Genomic DNA, 19260 nt, shown 5'->3' on the forward strand with positions numbered 1-19260 from the left:
GGGTATGGCCTCTGTTTCTTCCTGTCTCTCCTCCCTCTCCCATGCCCTCCTGCTGAACGAGGTTCCACCCTTCCTGTGGAGGGTGTTTCCCCTCATCCCCACTAAGTTCAAAATCTGACAGTCATGCCCCCATGGCCAGCTGCAGCCTTTCTATTGGACAGGTGGCCACCCAATTGTGACAGGCAGCACATTGCATTTGCATCCATCTTCAGACAGAAGTGCCGAGTGGATGATTCATCTCAGCCTTCTCCTGAGGTCCCCAGCATCACAGATGGCAGTCTTCAGCCAATCTGATTCGCACCATGTGATATCAAAAAATGGCTGAAAGCAGTGGATTCTGCAAAGGCTATGGGTGCTGACAACATTTCGGCAATAGTACTGAAGACTTCTGCTCCAGAATTAGCCATGTCCCTAGCCAAGCTGTTCCAGTACAGCTACAACACTGGCATCTACCCGGCGATGTGGAAAATTGTCCAGGTATGTCCTGTGCGCACAAAGCAGGACAAATTCAACCCGGTCAATTACTGCCCCATCAGTCTACTCCCGATCATCAGCAAAGTGGTGGAAGGTGTCATCGACAGTGCTATCAAGCGGCACTTGCTGAACAATAACCTGCTCCCTTCCTAACAGCACAGTTGGGGTACCTAGTCCACATGGAGTGCCGCAGTTCAAGAAGACAGCTCACCACCACCATCTCAAGGGCAATTAGGGATGGGCAATTAATGCTGCCACTGCCAGTGATGCCCACAACCCTGAACAAATAATGAATAATCAAATAGCCTTGCCCCCTATTCTTCTGCCCCCATGATGCTGAGGCAGGGTGACTCTGTTTAATGCCTGTGCACTGACAGCCCACTCTCCCTGCCAGCTGTGCAGCACCAAGGGCACCTCCTTTCCAAAGTCCGAGTCCCCACCTCCCAACTGACCCTCTTTATGGGCCAGGTAATTCCCTGGGGTGGCCGTGACTGTCTCCCCTCTGTACCCGCCTCCCTTCAGCTGATCAGCAATAGACAGCACATGTAACCAGTCTTTCCCCGTGAAAATTTCAACCTCCCCCTTTAATAAGCTCATAATGAACTTTTTAATGACTTTAATTGGCCTAAATCTGGAAGCAGATGAGATCGCTGTCCCATTATCCCCACTGTCCTGGCGAACAGCCGAGAGCAGCGTCTCAAAACCGGAACGCTGGCTGATGTCGGTATTTTCAGACCCTGCCAGCCTCCATTCCCAACCTTGGCAGAGATGAAAATTCAGTCCTTTAAGTTAGGAACCCGGATTCACGGGTTTCCTGAACATCCTGCTGTTACTTTTGATATTTTTCTGTGGTTTCTCGTTCGACAGCCAGTCTGATTGTTAGGCTTCCTGCTGTTAAGCTGGAAAGCCTGCAGCACAAGGATGTAGCTGAGCTAAAACCTGATAGTAACTAGTGTTTTGAGACGGGGTGAGTGGTGGGGGGGTGGGTGGGTGCGGAGATGTGGGAGAGATGGTTTTTGGGGATGTCTGATTGCAGGGAAGGGTCAGGGTGATTCGAATGTAGTTGGGGATGAGCAGACACATTGCAGGGTGAGGGAATGTAAATAAGTTTGTTAGGCCTCGAAGAAACACTCCTGTTCCTCCTTGGCCCACAAGCAGTGCAATAAAGGCCTAATGGATTCAATCCTTCTCACCTCATTTTATCCACCAGTGTTCCCAAAATCAGGGAAGTTGTTAAAATGCAGGCATGCAGCCTCATTAAAATACTTAAATAACCAATCCATGTCCTGAGAGAGAATTGGTCACCTGTCACTTGTTACAGTGCTGTTGAAACAGGAAGTGGATGAATTTGAGGCAGGTGGAGTTCCTTTTTCAGATATTCAGCTTGTGAACCTCCTGACTGAACCAAACCCATTGGTTTTTAGGAGGTTAAAATTAATCCTTATAAAATTCTATTCACATCTTATTTTCGGAATGACTTTGTGCAAGAAGGTAACAGGTGGAAATCATTTTTGCTGCTACAAAAATTCAACATAAAATCAAAAGTTATATCTTCTATACAAATGAAGTTTCATTTTTGGAATGTATCAAATGAAATGTTTAGCAGTTTGAATGATCAGAACTATACGTCTTCAATTCCTTCCTGTTCCATCCTTACCACATCCAAGTTTGTGTTTTCCAATACATCCAGCAGCTTTTCCAATTTTGTATCCTTCGTGAATAAAAAATCCTCATCCACCCAGAGAAGATATTTAGTTGTGACCTGAGAAGCTGCCAAGTTTCTTCCAGCAAACCATCCCTGAGAAGAAGAAAATGGCAAGAGGTTCAAGATCAGTAAATGTGGATAATTTAGTTTCTTTGAAATTGTCTGATCTCAATAGAGCTCCACTACTGATTTTGCTTATTCAAAGCCACGTGAGAGCAGTTGTAGAAAGATTGCTCTGTTCGCCAACATTTTCTTTCTCTCTCGTTCCCTCCCATTATTCTGATTCAACTAAGAGGCTTGTAAATCTCTCAGTCTTTACTTCTGAAGGACACTGTCCAAAATTTGGCATGGAAAGGAAACATACCGTGCCAGTTAACGGCAATAAGCATGATCGCAAACCTGCAACTCGTCTAAAGGAGCTTAACCTTCTACAATAAGGAAACAAATTGTGATAAATAAGAGAGAAAAGACACAATTAACCTTAATGCCAGCAGAAATAGTGGACTAAAAATTGGCTTTTTGGGCACAGGAGTTGCAATTTGTGATTTGCCTGTTCTGGCTCCTTTGGAGGTGATTGGCACATAAATTTGGTGCTGCCACCTCTTTACCATGATTGTAGTGTAGGGCCAAGCATCTGCTACGCTGCTGGTTGCCTCTGCCCTACGCAGAAGCTGAGCAACATTGTGTAAATAGAACGTTATGCAGCCACACTTCTGTTCTTAAAGGTCCTGCTTAATGGATAGCTGCACTGAATAAAAATACAGAAATTTAAAACATGGGAAATGGAACACCAGAGCAGAGGAAGGTTTCAGGGTGATGGATCTGGTGCTGGAGGCATGAGTGGTGGAGGCGGGCATGCGGAGAGATGTCACGGTGCTGCGTGGGGACAAGAAGCCTTGAAAGACCAGACTCATATGGGAGTGGGAACAGTTGGCCAGGGAGATCAATGCCCAGCAACTAGCCCCGAGGACCTGGCAGCAATGTGACAAGGAGTCTAATGAGCTCCCGTGGCTGGTCAACGTCAGTGAATGCATCTGCCCATAACATCCAAAAGATTACAAGAAAAGGTCTATAAAGTTGTCAGAAATAGTAGTAAACCTGAGGTTTGGGAGGATTTTAGAATATAGCAAAGGAGGACCAAGAAACTGATAAAGAAAGGGAGAATAGAATATGAATGTGAGCTAGCAAAAAATATTTAAAAACGGACTGTAAAAGCTTCTATAGATACGTAAAAAGGAAACGTTTGGCTAAGAAAAATGTGGGTCCATTACCAGCAGAGTCAGGAGAATTTATAATAAGGAATAGAGAAATGATTACTTGTGTCTGTCTTCACTGAGGAAGATACAAGAAATCTCCCAGAATTAAAGGTTCAAAGGTCCAGGGAGAATGAGGAATTGAAGGAAATTAGTATTAGTAAGAATGTTGTACTGGAGAAATTAATGGAGCTGAGGTTGATAAGTGCCCAGGACCTGATATTCTACATCCCTGAGTGGTGAAAGAGATAGCTATGTAGATTGTGGATGCATTGATGATCATCTTCCAAAATTCTATAGATCCTGGAGCGGTTCCTGCAGATTGGAAGGTAGCAAATGTCACCCCACTATTTAAAAAGGGAGGGAGAGAGAAAATAGGGAATTACAGACCTGTTAGCCTTACATCAGTCATTGGGAAAATGCTAGAATCTATTCTAAAGGATGTGATAATGGGCACTTGGATAATAATGATCTGATTGGGCATAGTCAACATGGATTTATGAATGGGAAATCATGTTTGATGAACCTGTTGGAGCTTTTGAGGATGTTATTAACAGAATTGATAAAGGGGAGTCAGCGGATGTGGTATACTTGGATTTTCAGAAGGCTTTTGATAAAGTCCACCACAGGAGGTTGGTTAGTAAAATTAAAGCACATGGGATAGGAGGTAATATACTTTTTTTAAATTCATTCATGGGATGTGAGCATCACTGGCTATGCCAGCATTTATTGCCCATCCCTAATTGCCCTCAAGAAGGTGGTGGTGAGCTGCCTTCTCGAACCGCTGCAGTCCATGTGAGGTAGGTACACCCACAGTGCTGTGAGGAAGGGAGTTCCAGGATTTTGACCCAGCAACAGTGAAGGAATGGTGATATAGTTCCAAGTCAGGATGGTGTGTGACTTGGATGGGAACTTGCAGGTGGTGATGTTCCCACGCATCTGCTGCTCTTGTCCTTCGAGGTGGTAGAGGTCGTGGGTTTGGAAGGTGCTGTCTAAGGAGCCTTGGTGCATTACTGCTGTGCATCTTGTAGATGGTACACACTGCTGCCATTGTGCATCCTTGGCGGAGGGAGTGAATGTTTGTGGTTGGTATGCCAATCAAGTGGGCTGCTTTGTTCTGGATGGTGTCGAGCTTCTTGAGTGTTGTCGGAGTTGCACCCATCCAGGCAAGTGGAGAGTATTCCACCACACTCCTGACTTGTGCCTTGGAGATGGTGGACAGGCTTTGGGGAGTCAGGAGGTGAGTTACTTGCCACAGGATTCCTAGCCTCTGACCTGCTCTTGTAGCCACGGTATTTATATGGCTACTCCAGTTCAGTTTCTGGTCAATGGCATGGATTAAGGATTGGTTAACAAGCCACAGTGGCGCAGTGGTTAGCACTGCAGCCTCACAGCTCCAGTGACCTGGGCTTGATTCTGGGCACTGCCTGTGAGGAGTTTGCAAGTTCTCCCTGTGATTGCTTGGGATTTTGTTGGGTGCTCCAGTTTCCTCCCACAGCCAAAGACTTACAGGTTGATAGGTATATTGGCCAGGCTTGGGCTGATAAGTGGCAAATAACATTCGCGCCACATAACTGCCAGGCAATGACCATCTCCAACAAGAGAGAATCTAACCATCTCCCCTTGACATTCAACAGCATTACCATCGCTGAATCCCCCACTATCAACACCCTAGGGGCTACCATTGACCAGAAACTGAACTGGAGTAGCCATATAAATACCGTGGCTACAAGAGCAGGTCAGAGGCTAGGAATCCTGAGACGAGTAACTCACCTCCTGACTCCCCAAAGCCTGTCCACCATCTACAAGGCACAAGTCAGGAGTGTGATGGAATACTCTCCACTTGCCTGGATGGGTGCAGCTCCAACAACACTCAAGAAGCTCGACACCATCCAGGACAAAGCAGCCCGCTTGATGGGCACCCCATCCACAAACATTCACTCCCTCCACCACCAACGCACAGTGGCAGCAGTGTGTACCACCTACAAGATGCACTGCAGCAATGCACCAAGGCTCCTTAGACAGCACCTTCCAAACCCACGACCTCTACCAACTAGAAGGACAAGGGCAGCAAATATATGGGAACACCACCACCTGCAGGTTCCCCTCCAAGTCACACACCATCCTGACTTGGAACTATATCGCCGTTCCTTCAATGTCGTTGGGTCAAAATCCTGGAACTCCCTTCCTAACAGCATTGTGGGTGTACCTACCCCAAATGGACTGCAGCGGTTCAAGAAGGCAGCTCACCTCCACCTTCTGAAGGACAATTAGGGATGGGCAATAAATGCTGGCCTGGCCAGCGACGCCCACATCCCATGAATGAATTTAAAAAAAGCAAGACTTCACTACCCATGTACTCAAATCCTGTGGTGATAAAGGCTAACATACCATTCGCCTCCTTAATTGCTTGCTGTACCTGCATTTTAGCTTTCAATGACTTATTGACGAGCACATCCAGGTCCCTTTGTATATCTACACTTTGTAATCGTTTACCATTTAAGAAATACTCTGCACATCTATTCCTCCTACCAAAGTGGATAACCTCACAATTTATCACATTATATTCCATCTGCCCCATTCTTGCCCACTCACTCAGTCTGTCCAAATCACCTTGAAGCCGCTTTGCATCTTCCTCACAACACACATTCCCACCTAGTTTTATGTCATCCGTGAACTTGGGAATATTACATTTGGTCGCCACATCCAAATCATTGATATATATTGTGAACAGCTGGGGCCCAAGCAGTGACCCCTGCGGTACCCCACTAGTCACAGCCTGCCAACGTGAGAATGACCCGTTTATTCCTACTCTCTACTTTTAGTTATTTATTTAGAGATACAGCACTGAAACAGGCCCTTCTAATCCTACATTAATCCCATATTCCTACAACATCCCCACCTGTCCCTATATTTCCCTACCACCTACCTATACTAGGGGCAATTTATAATGGCCAATTTACCTATCAACTGCAAGTCTTTTTTGTGGTGGGAGGAAACCGGAGCACCTGGCGAAAACCCACGCAGACACAGGGAGAACTTGCAAACTCCACACAGGTAGTACCCAGAATTGAACCCGGGTCGCTGGATCTGTGAGGCTGCGGTGCTAACCACTGCACCACTGTGCCGCTCATAAAGTACCGCTTCAGCCTTATCTTTCGCACTGATGTGCTGGGCTCCCCCATCATTGAGGATGGGGATACTTGTGGAGCCGCCTCCTCCAGTTAGTTGTTTAATTATCCACCACCATTCACGGCTGGATGTGGCAGGACTACACAGCTTAGATCTGATCCGTTGGTTATGGGATCGCTTAGCTCTGTCTATTGCATGCTGCTTATGCAGTTTGGCATGCAAGCAGTCCTGGGTTGTAGCTTCACCATGTTGACACCTCATTTTGAGATATGCCTGGTGCTGCTCCTGGCATGCCCTCCTGCACTCTTCATTGAACCAGAGTTGGTCACCTGGCTTGATGGTAATGGTAGAGTGGGGGATATGCGGGGCCATGAGGTTACAGATTGTGGTTGAGTACAATTCTGCTGCTGTTGATGGCCCACAGCATCTCATGGATGCCCAGTTTTGCATTGCTAATTCTGTTTAAAATCTATCCCATTTAGCACGGTGATAGTGCCACACAACACGATGGACGGTATCATAGAACATAGAACATAGAACATAGAACATAGAACATACAGCACAGAACAGGCCCTTCGGCCCACAATGTTGTGCCGATCCTTTGTCCTCTGTCAAGGACAATTTAATCTATACCCCATCATTCTCCTTTATCCATATACCTATCCAAAAGCCTTTTGAAAGTCCCTAAAGTTTCTGACTCAACAACTTCCCCGGGCAAGGCATTCCATGCCTTGACCACTCTCTGGGTAAAGAACCTTCCCCTGACATCCCCCTTATATCTCCCACCCTTCACCTTAAATTTATGACCCCTTGTAACGCTTTGCTCCACCCGGGGAAAAAGTTTCTGACTGTCTACCCTATCTATTCCCCTGATCATCTTATAAACCTCTATCATGTCACCCCTCATCCTTCTCCTTTCTAATGAGAAGAGGCCTAGAATGTTCAGCCTTTCCTCGTAAGACTTATTCTCCATTCCAGGCAACATCCTGGTAAATCTCCTCTGCACCCTCTCCAAGGCTTCCACATCCTTCCTAAAATGAGGCGACCAGAACTGCACACAGTACTCCAAATGAGGCCTTACCAAGGTCCTGTACAGCTGCATCATCACCTCACGGCTCTTAAATTCAATCCCTCTGCTAATGAACGCTAACACCCCATATGCCTTCTTCACAGCCCTATCCACTTGAGTTGCAACTTTCAATGATCTATGCACATAGACCCCAAGGTCTCTCTGCTCCTCCACATGCCCAAGAACCCTACCGTTAACCCAGTATTTTGCATTCATGTTTGTCCTTCCAAAATGGACGACCTCACACTTTTCAGGGTTAAACTCCATCTGCCACTTTTCAGCCCAGCACTGCAACCTATCCAAGTCCCTTTGCAGACGACAATAGCCCTCCTCGGTATCCACAACTCCACCAACCTTTGTATCATCTGCAAATTTACTGACCCACCCTTCGACTTCCTCATCCAAGTCGTTAATAAAAATCACAAACAGGAGAGGACCCAGAACTGATCCCTGCGGCACGCCACTGGTAACTGGGCTCCAGGCTGAGTATTTACCATCTAAGACCACTCTCTGCCTTCTATCAGTTAGCCAATTCTTAATCCAACTGGCCACATTCCCCACTATCCCATGCCTCCTGACTTTCTCCATAAGTCTACCATGGGGGACCTTATCAAATGCCTTACTAAAATCCATGTACACCACATCCACTGGTTTACCCTCATCCACTTGCTTGGTCACCTGCTCAAAGAATTCAATCAGGCTCAATGCGAAGGCGGGACTTCGTCTCCACAAGGACTGTTCGGTGGTCAATGCGAAGGCGGGACTTCGTCTCCACAAGGACTGTTCGGTGGTCACTCCTACCAATACAGTCATGGACAGAAGCATCTGCGACAGGCAGATTGGTGAAGACGAGGTCAAGTATGTTTTTCCCTCATGTTGGTTCTCCCTGCACCCGCCGCAGACCCAGTCTAGCAGATATGTCCTTTAGAACTCGGCCAGCACGGTCAGTAGTGGTGCTACCGAGCCACTCTTGGTGATGGACATTGAAGTCCACCACCCAGAGTACATTTTGTGCCCTTGCCCCCCTCAGTGCTTCCTCCAAGTGGTGTTCAACATGGAGGTGTACTGAGTCATCAGCTGAGGGAGGGCGGTAGGTGGTAATCAGTAGGAGGTTACCTTGCCCATGTTTGACCTGATGCCATGAGACTTCATGGGGTCCGGAGTCGATGTTGAGGAATCCCAGAGCAACTCCCTCCCTACTGTATACCACTGTGCCACCACCTCTGGTGGGTCTGTCATGCCAGTGGGACAGGACATACCCAGGGATGGTGATGGCAGTGTCTGGGACATTGTCTGTAAGGTATGATTCCGTGAATATGACTATGTCAGGCTGTTGCTTGACTAGTCTGTGGGACAGATTTCCCAACTTTGGCACAAGCCCCCAGATGTTAGTAAGGAGGACTTTGCAGGGCCAACAGGGCTGGGTTTGCCGTTGTCGTTTCCGGTGCCTAGGTCGATGCCGGGTGGTCCGTCCAGTTTCATTCCTTTTTATTGACTTTGTAGCGGTTAGGTACAACTGATTGGCTTGCTCGGCCATTTCAGAGGGCATTTAAGAGTCAACCACATTGCTTCAATTGTAGAGAACCTTGGTTATACCACACCTGGAGTGTTGTATGTAGTATTGGTCCCCTTAACTTCGGAAGGATATTATTTCCACAGAGGGAGTACAACGAAGGTTCACCAGACTTGTTCCCGGGATGGTGGGACTGTCCTATGAAGAGAGATTGGAGAAACTGGGCCTGTATTCTCTAAAGTTTCGAAGAATGAGAGGTGATCTCATTGAAACCTACAAAATACTTAAAGGGATAGACAGGTTAGATGTAGTTAAGATGTTTCTCCTGGTTGGGGAGTCTAGAACTAGGGGACACAATTTCAAAATAAGGGGGAAGCCACTTAGGAAAGAGATGAGGAGAAATTTCTTTACTCAGAGGGTTGTGAATCTTTGGAATTCTCTACCCCAGAGGGCTGCAGAAGCTCAGTCATTGAGTATGTTTAGAGCAGAGATTGACAGATTTCTAAATACCAATGACATAAAGGGATATGAGGATAGTGTGGGAAAAAGGCATTGCAGTGGATGATTCAGCCGTGATTGTATTGAATGGCACAGCAGGCTCGATGGGCTGAATGGCCTACTCCTATTCCTATGTTCCTATCTCCTACCCGCCACACCACCAACTTCTCATGCTGCTCAATGCACCATACCCCCATCACTTACCCAACAGCACTTACGGGCACTCAGGACTCACGCCTAACATCCAGATATTCTATCTCACCCTCACACACTGAGCAATGCTGCCAGCCTCACACCCACCACTGGCTACCTCCACTTACCTACAGCTATTTAGCTATGGCAGGCACATCATCCAAACACAGTGCAACACAATCACTGACATTCTGCCCTCTCTCTTGGAGGGTAAGGTGGCACACAATAGAATGGAGCAGAGCAGAATTGGTAGGGCACGAGGATGTCTGCATCTCCTGAACCATACGGAGGATGTGACTCTCAGCATCATGAGGCTGGCTACAGCAGAATCCGTGTCATCTGGTATCGCTGAGAACATTGGGGCTGATGGTATGTTCCTACCTTTGCCTCTTCTCAACCACCAGCCCACCCTCATCCTGAGATCTGGCATGATGAGCAAGTTGCTGATGGTGCGGCCATGGACCTCTTGTTTTACACCCATCCCCCTTCTCTCACACCAACCTTCCCCTTCTGATTTTCTGCTTTCAGACATCCAAGAACTGGTGTCTGCAGAGCCACAGCAGCTCAAGGGGAAAGAGAGAGAGAGAGAGCAAAAGCACAGCACTGATGAAAAGGCCTCTTCACTTAAATGCTAGACCGTGTAATCCGTAGCTGTTTCCCGATAGAATTTTATAAATTGATCTCAGCCATCCTCGTCAAATCAGGAATTTATATGACTTCAAGCATTATGAAACAAGGTCAAATATGTTTGCCATAAAACTTGCTAATTTAACACGTAAAAATGGCTATGCATTGTCTTAAAGGTGTAAACTTATTCCATTGTATTTTTGGTTAATAATATCTTTAAAATAGATCTGCTTTCATTCATAAAAGGTTAGTGGATAAAAGTAGCCTCTATACACTTAATTTCTATAAAGGAGGAAAACAGATGAATTAGTTCTTTAGTTCTTCTGTATTTTGCTGTTGTTGCTGCCATATGTGAAGTTTTTGCTTATGGTTTTATCAGGAAAACTGCTGAAAATGAAACCAGTAGTGGCAAAATGTTACTCTTTATCAATGTGACCCAAGGCCACTTTCATGTCTGTTGCAATGAGCTTTGGTTGGTATCATATATTTAGAGATAGCAGGACTGCTCACCGAGAGTGTATTTAAAGTTCTAATTAGTGAGATCCATATTTGTTATATAACTGGTACATGAGAGCATTGGGATACAGGTGAGTACAACAGTATCACATAGGTGCATTACAGGTAACAGCATTGTACTGCCAAAAACATTAAAATTGCATATATAGTGATAATGCTCCTGGCCACATCAGTTTTATAATTATAAGTTTATAATGTATTCTCGTGAAACTCCTTATTTGAGGTATATGGCTTAAGATAACATTCTATTAGCAAAAAGCAAACATGTACAAGTCAGAACCATAATAATGGGTAACATAAGTTATCCAAGGATAGTCTGGGGAAAAGGTAATGGATGTAGCACGGGGAGTGTTCTTTACAATATATTCAGAATTTCTTAATGTATCAGTATGTTTTAGTTCAAGAGAACAAAGAACAGTACAGCACAGGAACAGGCCATTCAGCCTTCCAAGCCTGCGCCGATCATGATGCCTGCCTAAACTAAAACCTTCTGCACTTCCGGGGACCGTATCCCTCTATTCCCATCCTATTCGTGTATTTGTCAAGATGCCTCTTAAACGTCGCTATCGTACCTGCTTCCACCACCTCCCCCGGCAGCAAGTTCCAGGCACTCACCACCCTCTGTGTAAAGAACATGCCTCGCACATCCCCTCTAAACTTTGCCCCTCACACCTTAAACCTATGTTGTCTAATAACTGACTCTTCCACCCTGGGAAAAAGCTTCTGACTATCCACTCTGTCCATGTCACTCATAACTTTGTAAACCTCTATCAGGTCGCCCCTCCACCTCCATCGTTCCAGTGAAAACAATCCGAGTTTATCCAACCTCTCCTCATAGCTAATACCCTCCAGACCAGGCAACATCCTGGTAACCTCTTCTGTACCCTCTCCAAAGCCTCCACATCCTTCTGGTACTGTGGCGACCAGAATTGTACGCAATATTCCAAGTGTTGCCTAACTAAGGTTCTGTACAGCTGCAGCATGACTTGCCAATTTTTATACTCTATGCCCTGACCGATGAAGGCAAGCATGCCAAATGCCTTCTTGACTACCTTATCCACCTGCGTTGCCACTTTCAGTGACCTGTGGACCTGTACGCCCAGATCTCTCTGCCTGTCAATACTCCTAAGGGTTCTGCCATTTACTGTATACTTCCCACCTGTAGTAGACCTTCCAAAATGCATTACCTCACATTTGTCCGGATTAAACTCCATCTGCCATTTCTCCACCCACGTCTCCAACCGATCTATATCCTGCTGTATCCTCTGACAATCCTCATCACTGACCGCAACTCCACCAACCTTTGTGTCGTCCGCAAACTTACTAATCAGACCAGCTACATTTTCCTCCAAATCATTTATATATACTACAAATAGCAAAGGTCCCAGCACTGATCCCTGCAGAACACCACTAGTCACATCCCTCCATTCAGAAAAACACCCTTCCACTGTTACCCTCTGTCTTCTATGACCGAGCCAGTTCTGTATCCATCTTGCCAGCTCACCTCTGATCCCGTGTGACTTCACCATTTGTACCAGTCTGCCATGAGGGACCTTGTCAAAGGATCCCGTCCATTAACTTTCTATTCATAATATTATGCTTCATTTTAACCACATGTCTGATTTTTTGCAACAAACCTTATCAAACAAAAGAATTTGTCATTTAGTTAAAGATAAAGGGTTGGATTATACCGAGTCCCCGACGTCAGGCTCCCTGGCGGGTAAGGTGGTGCTGGAAGATCTTTCATGCAGAGGCTTGCCACGGGGTCTAACGCCAGGAGGGTCGGGCCTGATTTTCGTGGCAGCAGCATGGCTCCATGGCGACCACCTCCCCACCACTGGGTGACCGAACCTGCATTTAAATATGTAAATGAATAAAATGAATATATTAACATGCACTGAACTGGGATCTTACGGGACTGCTGCAATCTTCAGTGTGGCGGCCGGCACTCCCACACCTCCAGTTCCCCGTCTGGGGAAAGGTGGCATGACACTGGTGGGGGGGTGGGGCGGGGGTGGGGGAGTTATGTTTTTTTGTGCGGGTGGGAGGGATGGGTTCAAGTAATCATCATCAGTGCAGGGGATGGTGGGAAGAGGTGAACTGTGAACTTTGCACAGTTATGGGGGGGTGGGCCGAAGGTCATATTCCAAAGGTAAGTATTTTTTGGGGGGAAGGGGCAGATACGTAATTTAATTGTTATTGGGGGTGGGGAAGGGGTGTTAGAATTTTATTCTGTACATTTTGGGGGGGTGGGTTATCTCTTTAAAAATTTAAATTTGCAGGCAGGGCTGGTTGCCCTTTAAAAATGGCGCTGGTGCCTCTGCATCGGCAACTGATGCCATCGCTGGTGTTGGACAGCCCGCCCCCTCCACGTGATTGGGGGGTGGGGGGCGCGACGGTGGTGGTGGCATGCCAACCTGGGCGTTTAAATGAGCTTCTGCAGGCCACCATTTCTTTCACCCGCCGCCACTCCCAGCAGGGGGCTCTTAAAATCCAGCCCAAAGTTTGAGAAATCGTAAAGGAGACCATGTTACAAAAACATCATTTCTATCAGGTTCCATTTTATTCTCAAATACCTGTTCAAATTGTCATCCATGTTTCCATATCCCTCGATGGCTTTGCCCTTCCCTATAATGGTAACCTTTGCCAGTCTGACAATCATCTGAGATCTCTGCATTCTTCTAATTTTGGTCTCTAGCGCAACCCCATTTTAATTGCTCTACCATTGGCAGCCGTGCCTTCATCTGCCTAGGCTGTTAGCTCTGGAATTCTTGTGTTAAACCTTTCCGCATCTCTAGCTCTCTTTCTCCTTTAAGATGCTCCTTAAAGCCTAACACACTTTTCCTAATATCTTCTTATGTGGCTCGGTGCCATATTTTGTTTGATGATGCCCTTGTGGAGGCCTTGGGATGTTTTACTGAGTATATATCCCTAAATAAATGCAAGTTGTTTTTTGAGGCCCCCCCACTTCAAGATTGGGTTGCCCTGAAAGCAACCCACACCTGGAAAATCAGAACGTGATATCACATGTGTTTTGATAGAAAGTTTTTTTCACATTTACTTACCTGAGTTTCTCAGGAGGAGCAGGTGGCCTAGGGTCACCTCACATCGCTCCCGGCTCCCCAGGACAGGAGGTGAGTTGGCCAATTTCTCATCCTTCCAGGGCAGGAGAGCTGCAATGAAGCACCTGCTTGGTGCTTGCAGCTCACTGGAATCATGTTATTGAACCTGGGGCCAAAAATGGCTCAGTTCATGCCAATACGAATGGGCAAGCACAACAGCCGCTGGGCTGGCTTCAATGCTCGTTTTGGGTGCTACGTGAAAATAGCCCCTAATAAACTTGATTTGGTCTTGCTGCAATATTCACAGTCCACGTTGGAACTGTTAATGTTGAGGTTGCAGTAAGTGGGTTACAAAGGCTAGAAATCAGTAATGGTATCATATGATAGCAATTCACCCGAATTGTGCTTTGCAATCTAATTTTGGTTTAAAGTCTTGTCATATCTAAATTGAATACAGAAATCTTAACCGTACTTTTGCGAATGGCATTATGTATTGCTCGATGTGGGGTCCTTCAATTTTTTCAGGAATTTCACTGTCGTCTGCAATGATTATTGTCATGTTTGGGTAAAAACTCCGAACACTATCTATCAAGATTCGAAGCTTATGATATCTTAAGAATGTCTTCGTTGTAATGGTCACCAAGGAATTGATGTTACTGTCTGGAATAAGGAAAAACAATCCAAGTTAGTCGAAGTAACAAATTTTATTAAAATGTACTGATCAAATCTCTGACGTTTATAACTCAAATTCCAACTGAAGTTACCTAGTCCAGGATCGAACAATCGTGGCATTGGGGGCTGTCTGATAATGATCGGAAATTCAGCAGCATGCTCTTCAAACTGAAAAGACACTTTTATAAAAAGAAAAGAAATACGTAAAATAGGCAGCAAACAACTAAATTTCTGTGAAGCAGATTTAGCAAATTTCACTGACTGTAACAAAAATAACAAAAAAGCCACTTATGGGATACACATTTATTCTGAATCTTGAAAGAAGTGAAGAATCTTGTGCTTAAACCCATTATTACAATCATGCTGCTGGACCAGAAACTTTGGTCATACCATTACAGAATAGGTAGTGTATGTCGTGACCATCCAAACTCTTGGTCCTTTTTTTGGCTGCCAAAATTAGTGTTTTATGAGATAGTTTGACTCTGTTTACCCTACTTTTGAGTTCCTTCCACAAGAACAATGAAGGGGATGACTTTAATCCCAGTTTTAGTTTAGAGATACTGTACTCACCCATGAGGAAGTGTCAAGTCCCAGCTTCATGCCTCCCTCAGATAGCATCAAGAAGAGTGACACCTTTAGCAAACAGGAAATGCCTAAACCCTATTGATCACGGTGTAGTATGTTGGAATACCAACAGACTCTCATTCCTGGGATAGTGGCGTTTAAACCCTGTAACTGAATTGCAGTCTTCCAAGTTGAAAAGTACATTTTCATTTTCCTGATTGTGGAATTGTAGAATGGTTACCTCACAGAAAGAGGCCATTCGGCTGTCGTGTCCATGCCGGTTTTCTGCAAGAGCAACTCACTAGTCCCACTCTCCTGCCTTTTCCCTGATCCATGCATTCATGATTTGTGTGGACATTTAGCTGGCAATGCAGGCTAAAATTTGTTATATAGCAGTCTTTACCAGTTACACTGATCCTGATGATTGAGGGATGTAATAAATCTGTTGAATTATTTCGTGCAAGTACCAGCAATATTCTACACTTGTGAATTACATCAGAAACAGAAACCATTTCAAAGCGTATTGCCTGTATAGTTTGAATTCTCCTGCGATGAGTGCTTCTCAGTGCAAGTTTTGTGCTGTGCATTTTGTGGTACTTTCTTATGCACTTCATCTCTTGCTGCATGCAAATGAAATATTTTATCTGTTTTTGTTTTCATTAGGTCTATTATTTCCAGCAGAAAAATATCTACAGCATTTCCTTCATAATATTCTATTTCCTGAAATTTAGAAGGTTAAATGGTGATTTGATCAAAGTTTCCAAGATATTAAGGGGAACAGATAGGGTAGATAGAGAAAAACTGATTCTGTTGCTTGATTTGGGAGCATAGTCTAAAAATTGGAGCCATGCCTTTCAGGAGTGAAATTAGGAAAGACTTCTACACACAAAGGGCTGGATTTTAAGAGCCCGTCATCGCTCCCAGTGGCGAGCTCAAAAAATGGTGGCCTGCATGTGCGGGCTACATGTCGAACAGCCGCAGTGATCTCCCGCACAGCGGCTAATTTAAATAGCTGGGGTGGGCCGACTCCCCCCAATCACATGGCGAGGGTGGGCTGTCCGACACCAGCAAAGGGCGGCACAGTGGCGCAGTGGTTAGCACTGCAGCCTCACAGCTCCAGGGACGCGGGTTTGATTCTGGGTACTGCCTGTGCGGAGTTTGCAAGTTCTCCCTGTGACTGCGTGGGTTTTCGCCGGGTGCTCTGGTTTCCTACCACAGCCAAAGACTTGCAGGTTGGTAGGTAAATTGGCCATTGTAAATTGCCCTAGTGTAGGTAGGTGGTAGGAGAATTGAGGGAAGGTGGGGATGTGGTAGGGAATATGGGATTACTGTAGGATTAGTATAAATGGGTGATTGATGGTTGGCACGGACTCGGTGGGCCGAAGGGCCTGTTTCAGTGCTGTATCTCTAAAAATAAAAAATAAAATAATGGCGTCAGCTGCCATTTTTAAAGGGCAGCCAACCCTGCCGGCATATTTAAATCTTTAAAGATACACTCCGTCCCAAAATTTATCAAATAAAATTCTATTGTCCCTTCCCCTCCAATAACAATTACATTAACTATTTCCCCCAAAACACTTAATTTTTAAATCTGACCTTCTACCCCAGAGTGCACAAAGCTTAAAGTTCATCCCTTCCCACCATCCCCTACACTCAATATGTTTATTTGACCCTGTCCAACCCCCACCTCCCCTCTGGAAATCTTAACCCCCACCTCCCCCCAACACCCCCACCGCCCCCCACAATCAGTGTCGCACCGGCTTTCCCCAGATTGGGAATTGAATGCGCGGGAGTGCCGGCCGCCGCACTGAGCATCGCAGTGGGCCGAGAAAATTGTGGGTAAGTTCATTTAAATTCATTCATCTCATTAATTCAAATATTGAAATGGAGGTGCCATTGCCCAGAGGCCGCGGATGGTGGTGAGATGCTGCAGCCATTTGGATTGGGCCGGACCCTGCCAGCGCCAATCTCCGTGGCGGCCCTCAGCCACAACCATCTTCCACCCCGGCCCCCTCCCCCACTGCCACGGAGCCCGATGTTGTGGGCTTGGTAAAATCCAGCCCAAAGTGTTGTAGAAGTTTGGAACTTTCTTCTGCAAATGGCAATTGATGTTAGATGAATTGTTAATTTTAAATCTGATATTGATAGGTTTTTGTTGTCCAAAGATATTAATGGATATGGGGTAGGGGAGGGAGGGGTGCTGGTATGTGGAGTTAGGTTGCAGATTAGCCATGATCTCATTGAATGGAGGCAGAACAGGTTGGAGGGTCTGTTTGACTTCCTCCTGTTCCTATGTCCTGGTGAATCCTCCATTATAGCATTGGTAGAGAAGATCTTGAGGCTGTAATAAGAATGACTTTGCTGGTCCAAGTTGATGGGAGCTGTCTTTTAAATCAGGATTTCCAACATGGATTAGCAAGGTAGGCCGTGGTGGAGTTGCATCCTTGATTCCGGATAGTAGGGGGACATTTAGAGCTGAGACAGGGGGATTTCTCTCCAGGGCTGGAGTGAAAACAAAAAGAATGTTGAGAAAATGCAATGTCACAGCACTCTTGTCAGTCTCTAGTGGTTGGTCATATGTATCCCAACAGCAACTTACATTTATATCGAGCCTTTGATGTAGCAGAACAGCCCAAGGCATTTTACAAGAGTGTTAACAAACAAAACTTGACACTGAGCCACATAAGGAGATATTAGGACAGGTGACTAAACACTTGATCAAAGAATTAGGTTTTAAGCAGTGTCTTAGTGCTAGAGAGTCGGAGACATTTAGGGAGGGAATTCTAGAGCTTAGGGCCTAGGCAGGTGAAGGCACGACCACCAATGGTAGAGTGATTAAAATCAGAGGTGTGCAAGAGGCCAGAATTGGAGGAGCACATGGATCTCGGAGGGTTGAGGGGCTGGAGGAGGTCACAGAGATAGGGAGGGGCGAGGCCATGGAGGGATTTGAAAACAAGGATGAAAATGTGAAAATCAAGGCATTGATGGACTGGGAGCTAATGATGTTCAGTGATCACAGGGGTGATGGGTGAATGGGACATGGTACAAGTTAGGATATGGTCAACAGAGTCTTGGATGAGCTCAAGTTTATGAAGGGTGGAAGATAGAATTCTGGTCAGGAGAACATTAGAGTAGCCAAGTCTAGAAGTACCAAAGGCAGGGATGAGGGTTCAGGAGCAGATGAGCTGAGGCAGGGACGGAGACGGACGGTGTTGCATAGGGCAAAGTAGATGGTCTTGATAATTGAGTAGATATGGGTTCAGAAGCTGAGTCAGCGCTAACTCGAATGCCGTGTTTCTGATCTGCAAAGAGCTTGAATGTCTCCTAGCATAGTGAGCCAAAAATAACTCTTAAAATCATTTTGTTTTTAATGTCTACACCATGTAGGAAAGTCTGGAATAAGCTGCCAAGATACTGTACTTACCTGTATCAGCTGTATTAATGTGATACCTTTTGCTTGTGTACGTAATATATTTAAGTACAGCATTGATGAGTTCCAAACTTGTGCTTGTTATTGTTAGTTCTTTGCCACCTAATCCATTTAACACATCCTTAGGGACCTCAGCAATTGTATTAAATACTCCTTGCGTAGCTTTCAGTTTCACCTAAATAACAGGAAAATAGATAATTCGCCTCACACAAATGCCATGCAGTGCACAAAAAATGGTGTAGAATTCTGCAGTATGTTGTGTAACTGAGCATCTGGGAAAGATAGTAAGAGTCAATATCTGTCAAGTGAAGAACCACAACATCTATTCTCTGAACAGTATCTTGAGTGAATGTTAGCTGTGGCTCATTCCAGGCCTTCAGCAGAAAAATCAAGGCTGACAATCCAGTGCAGTGCTGGAGTGCTGCACGGTCAGAGGTTCTGCCTTTTGGATCAGGGATCAGGGGTTAGACTGAGGTCGCGTCTGCCTGCTCAGGTGGATGTGAAAGATACCGTGGCACTATTTTGAAGAACAGCAGGGGAGTTCTCCCCGGTG

General features: G+C 45.6%; 1 protein-coding gene across 1 annotated transcript in view; it reads right to left on the reverse strand.

The window, feature by feature from the left end:
• LOC137347890 (beta-1,4 N-acetylgalactosaminyltransferase 2-like) overlaps window positions 1-19260 on the reverse strand; it is a 102703-nt gene that overhangs the window by 27479 nt on the left and 55964 nt on the right. Inside the window, exons 5-8 of the mRNA XM_068012935.1 lie at window positions 18702-18882; window positions 14806-14892; window positions 14514-14701; window positions 2132-2272 (exon numbers count right to left, since the gene is read on the reverse strand). Coding sequence (XP_067869036.1) covers window positions 2132-2272; window positions 14514-14701; window positions 14806-14892; window positions 18702-18882 — 597 coding nt within the window. The remainder of the gene's footprint in view (window positions 1-2131; window positions 2273-14513; window positions 14702-14805; window positions 14893-18701; window positions 18883-19260) is intronic.

This window comes from Heterodontus francisci, chromosome 33 (genome assembly GCF_036365525.1).
Source record: "Heterodontus francisci isolate sHetFra1 chromosome 33, sHetFra1.hap1, whole genome shotgun sequence".
Classification (NCBI taxonomy): Eukaryota; Metazoa; Chordata; class Chondrichthyes; order Heterodontiformes; family Heterodontidae; genus Heterodontus; species Heterodontus francisci.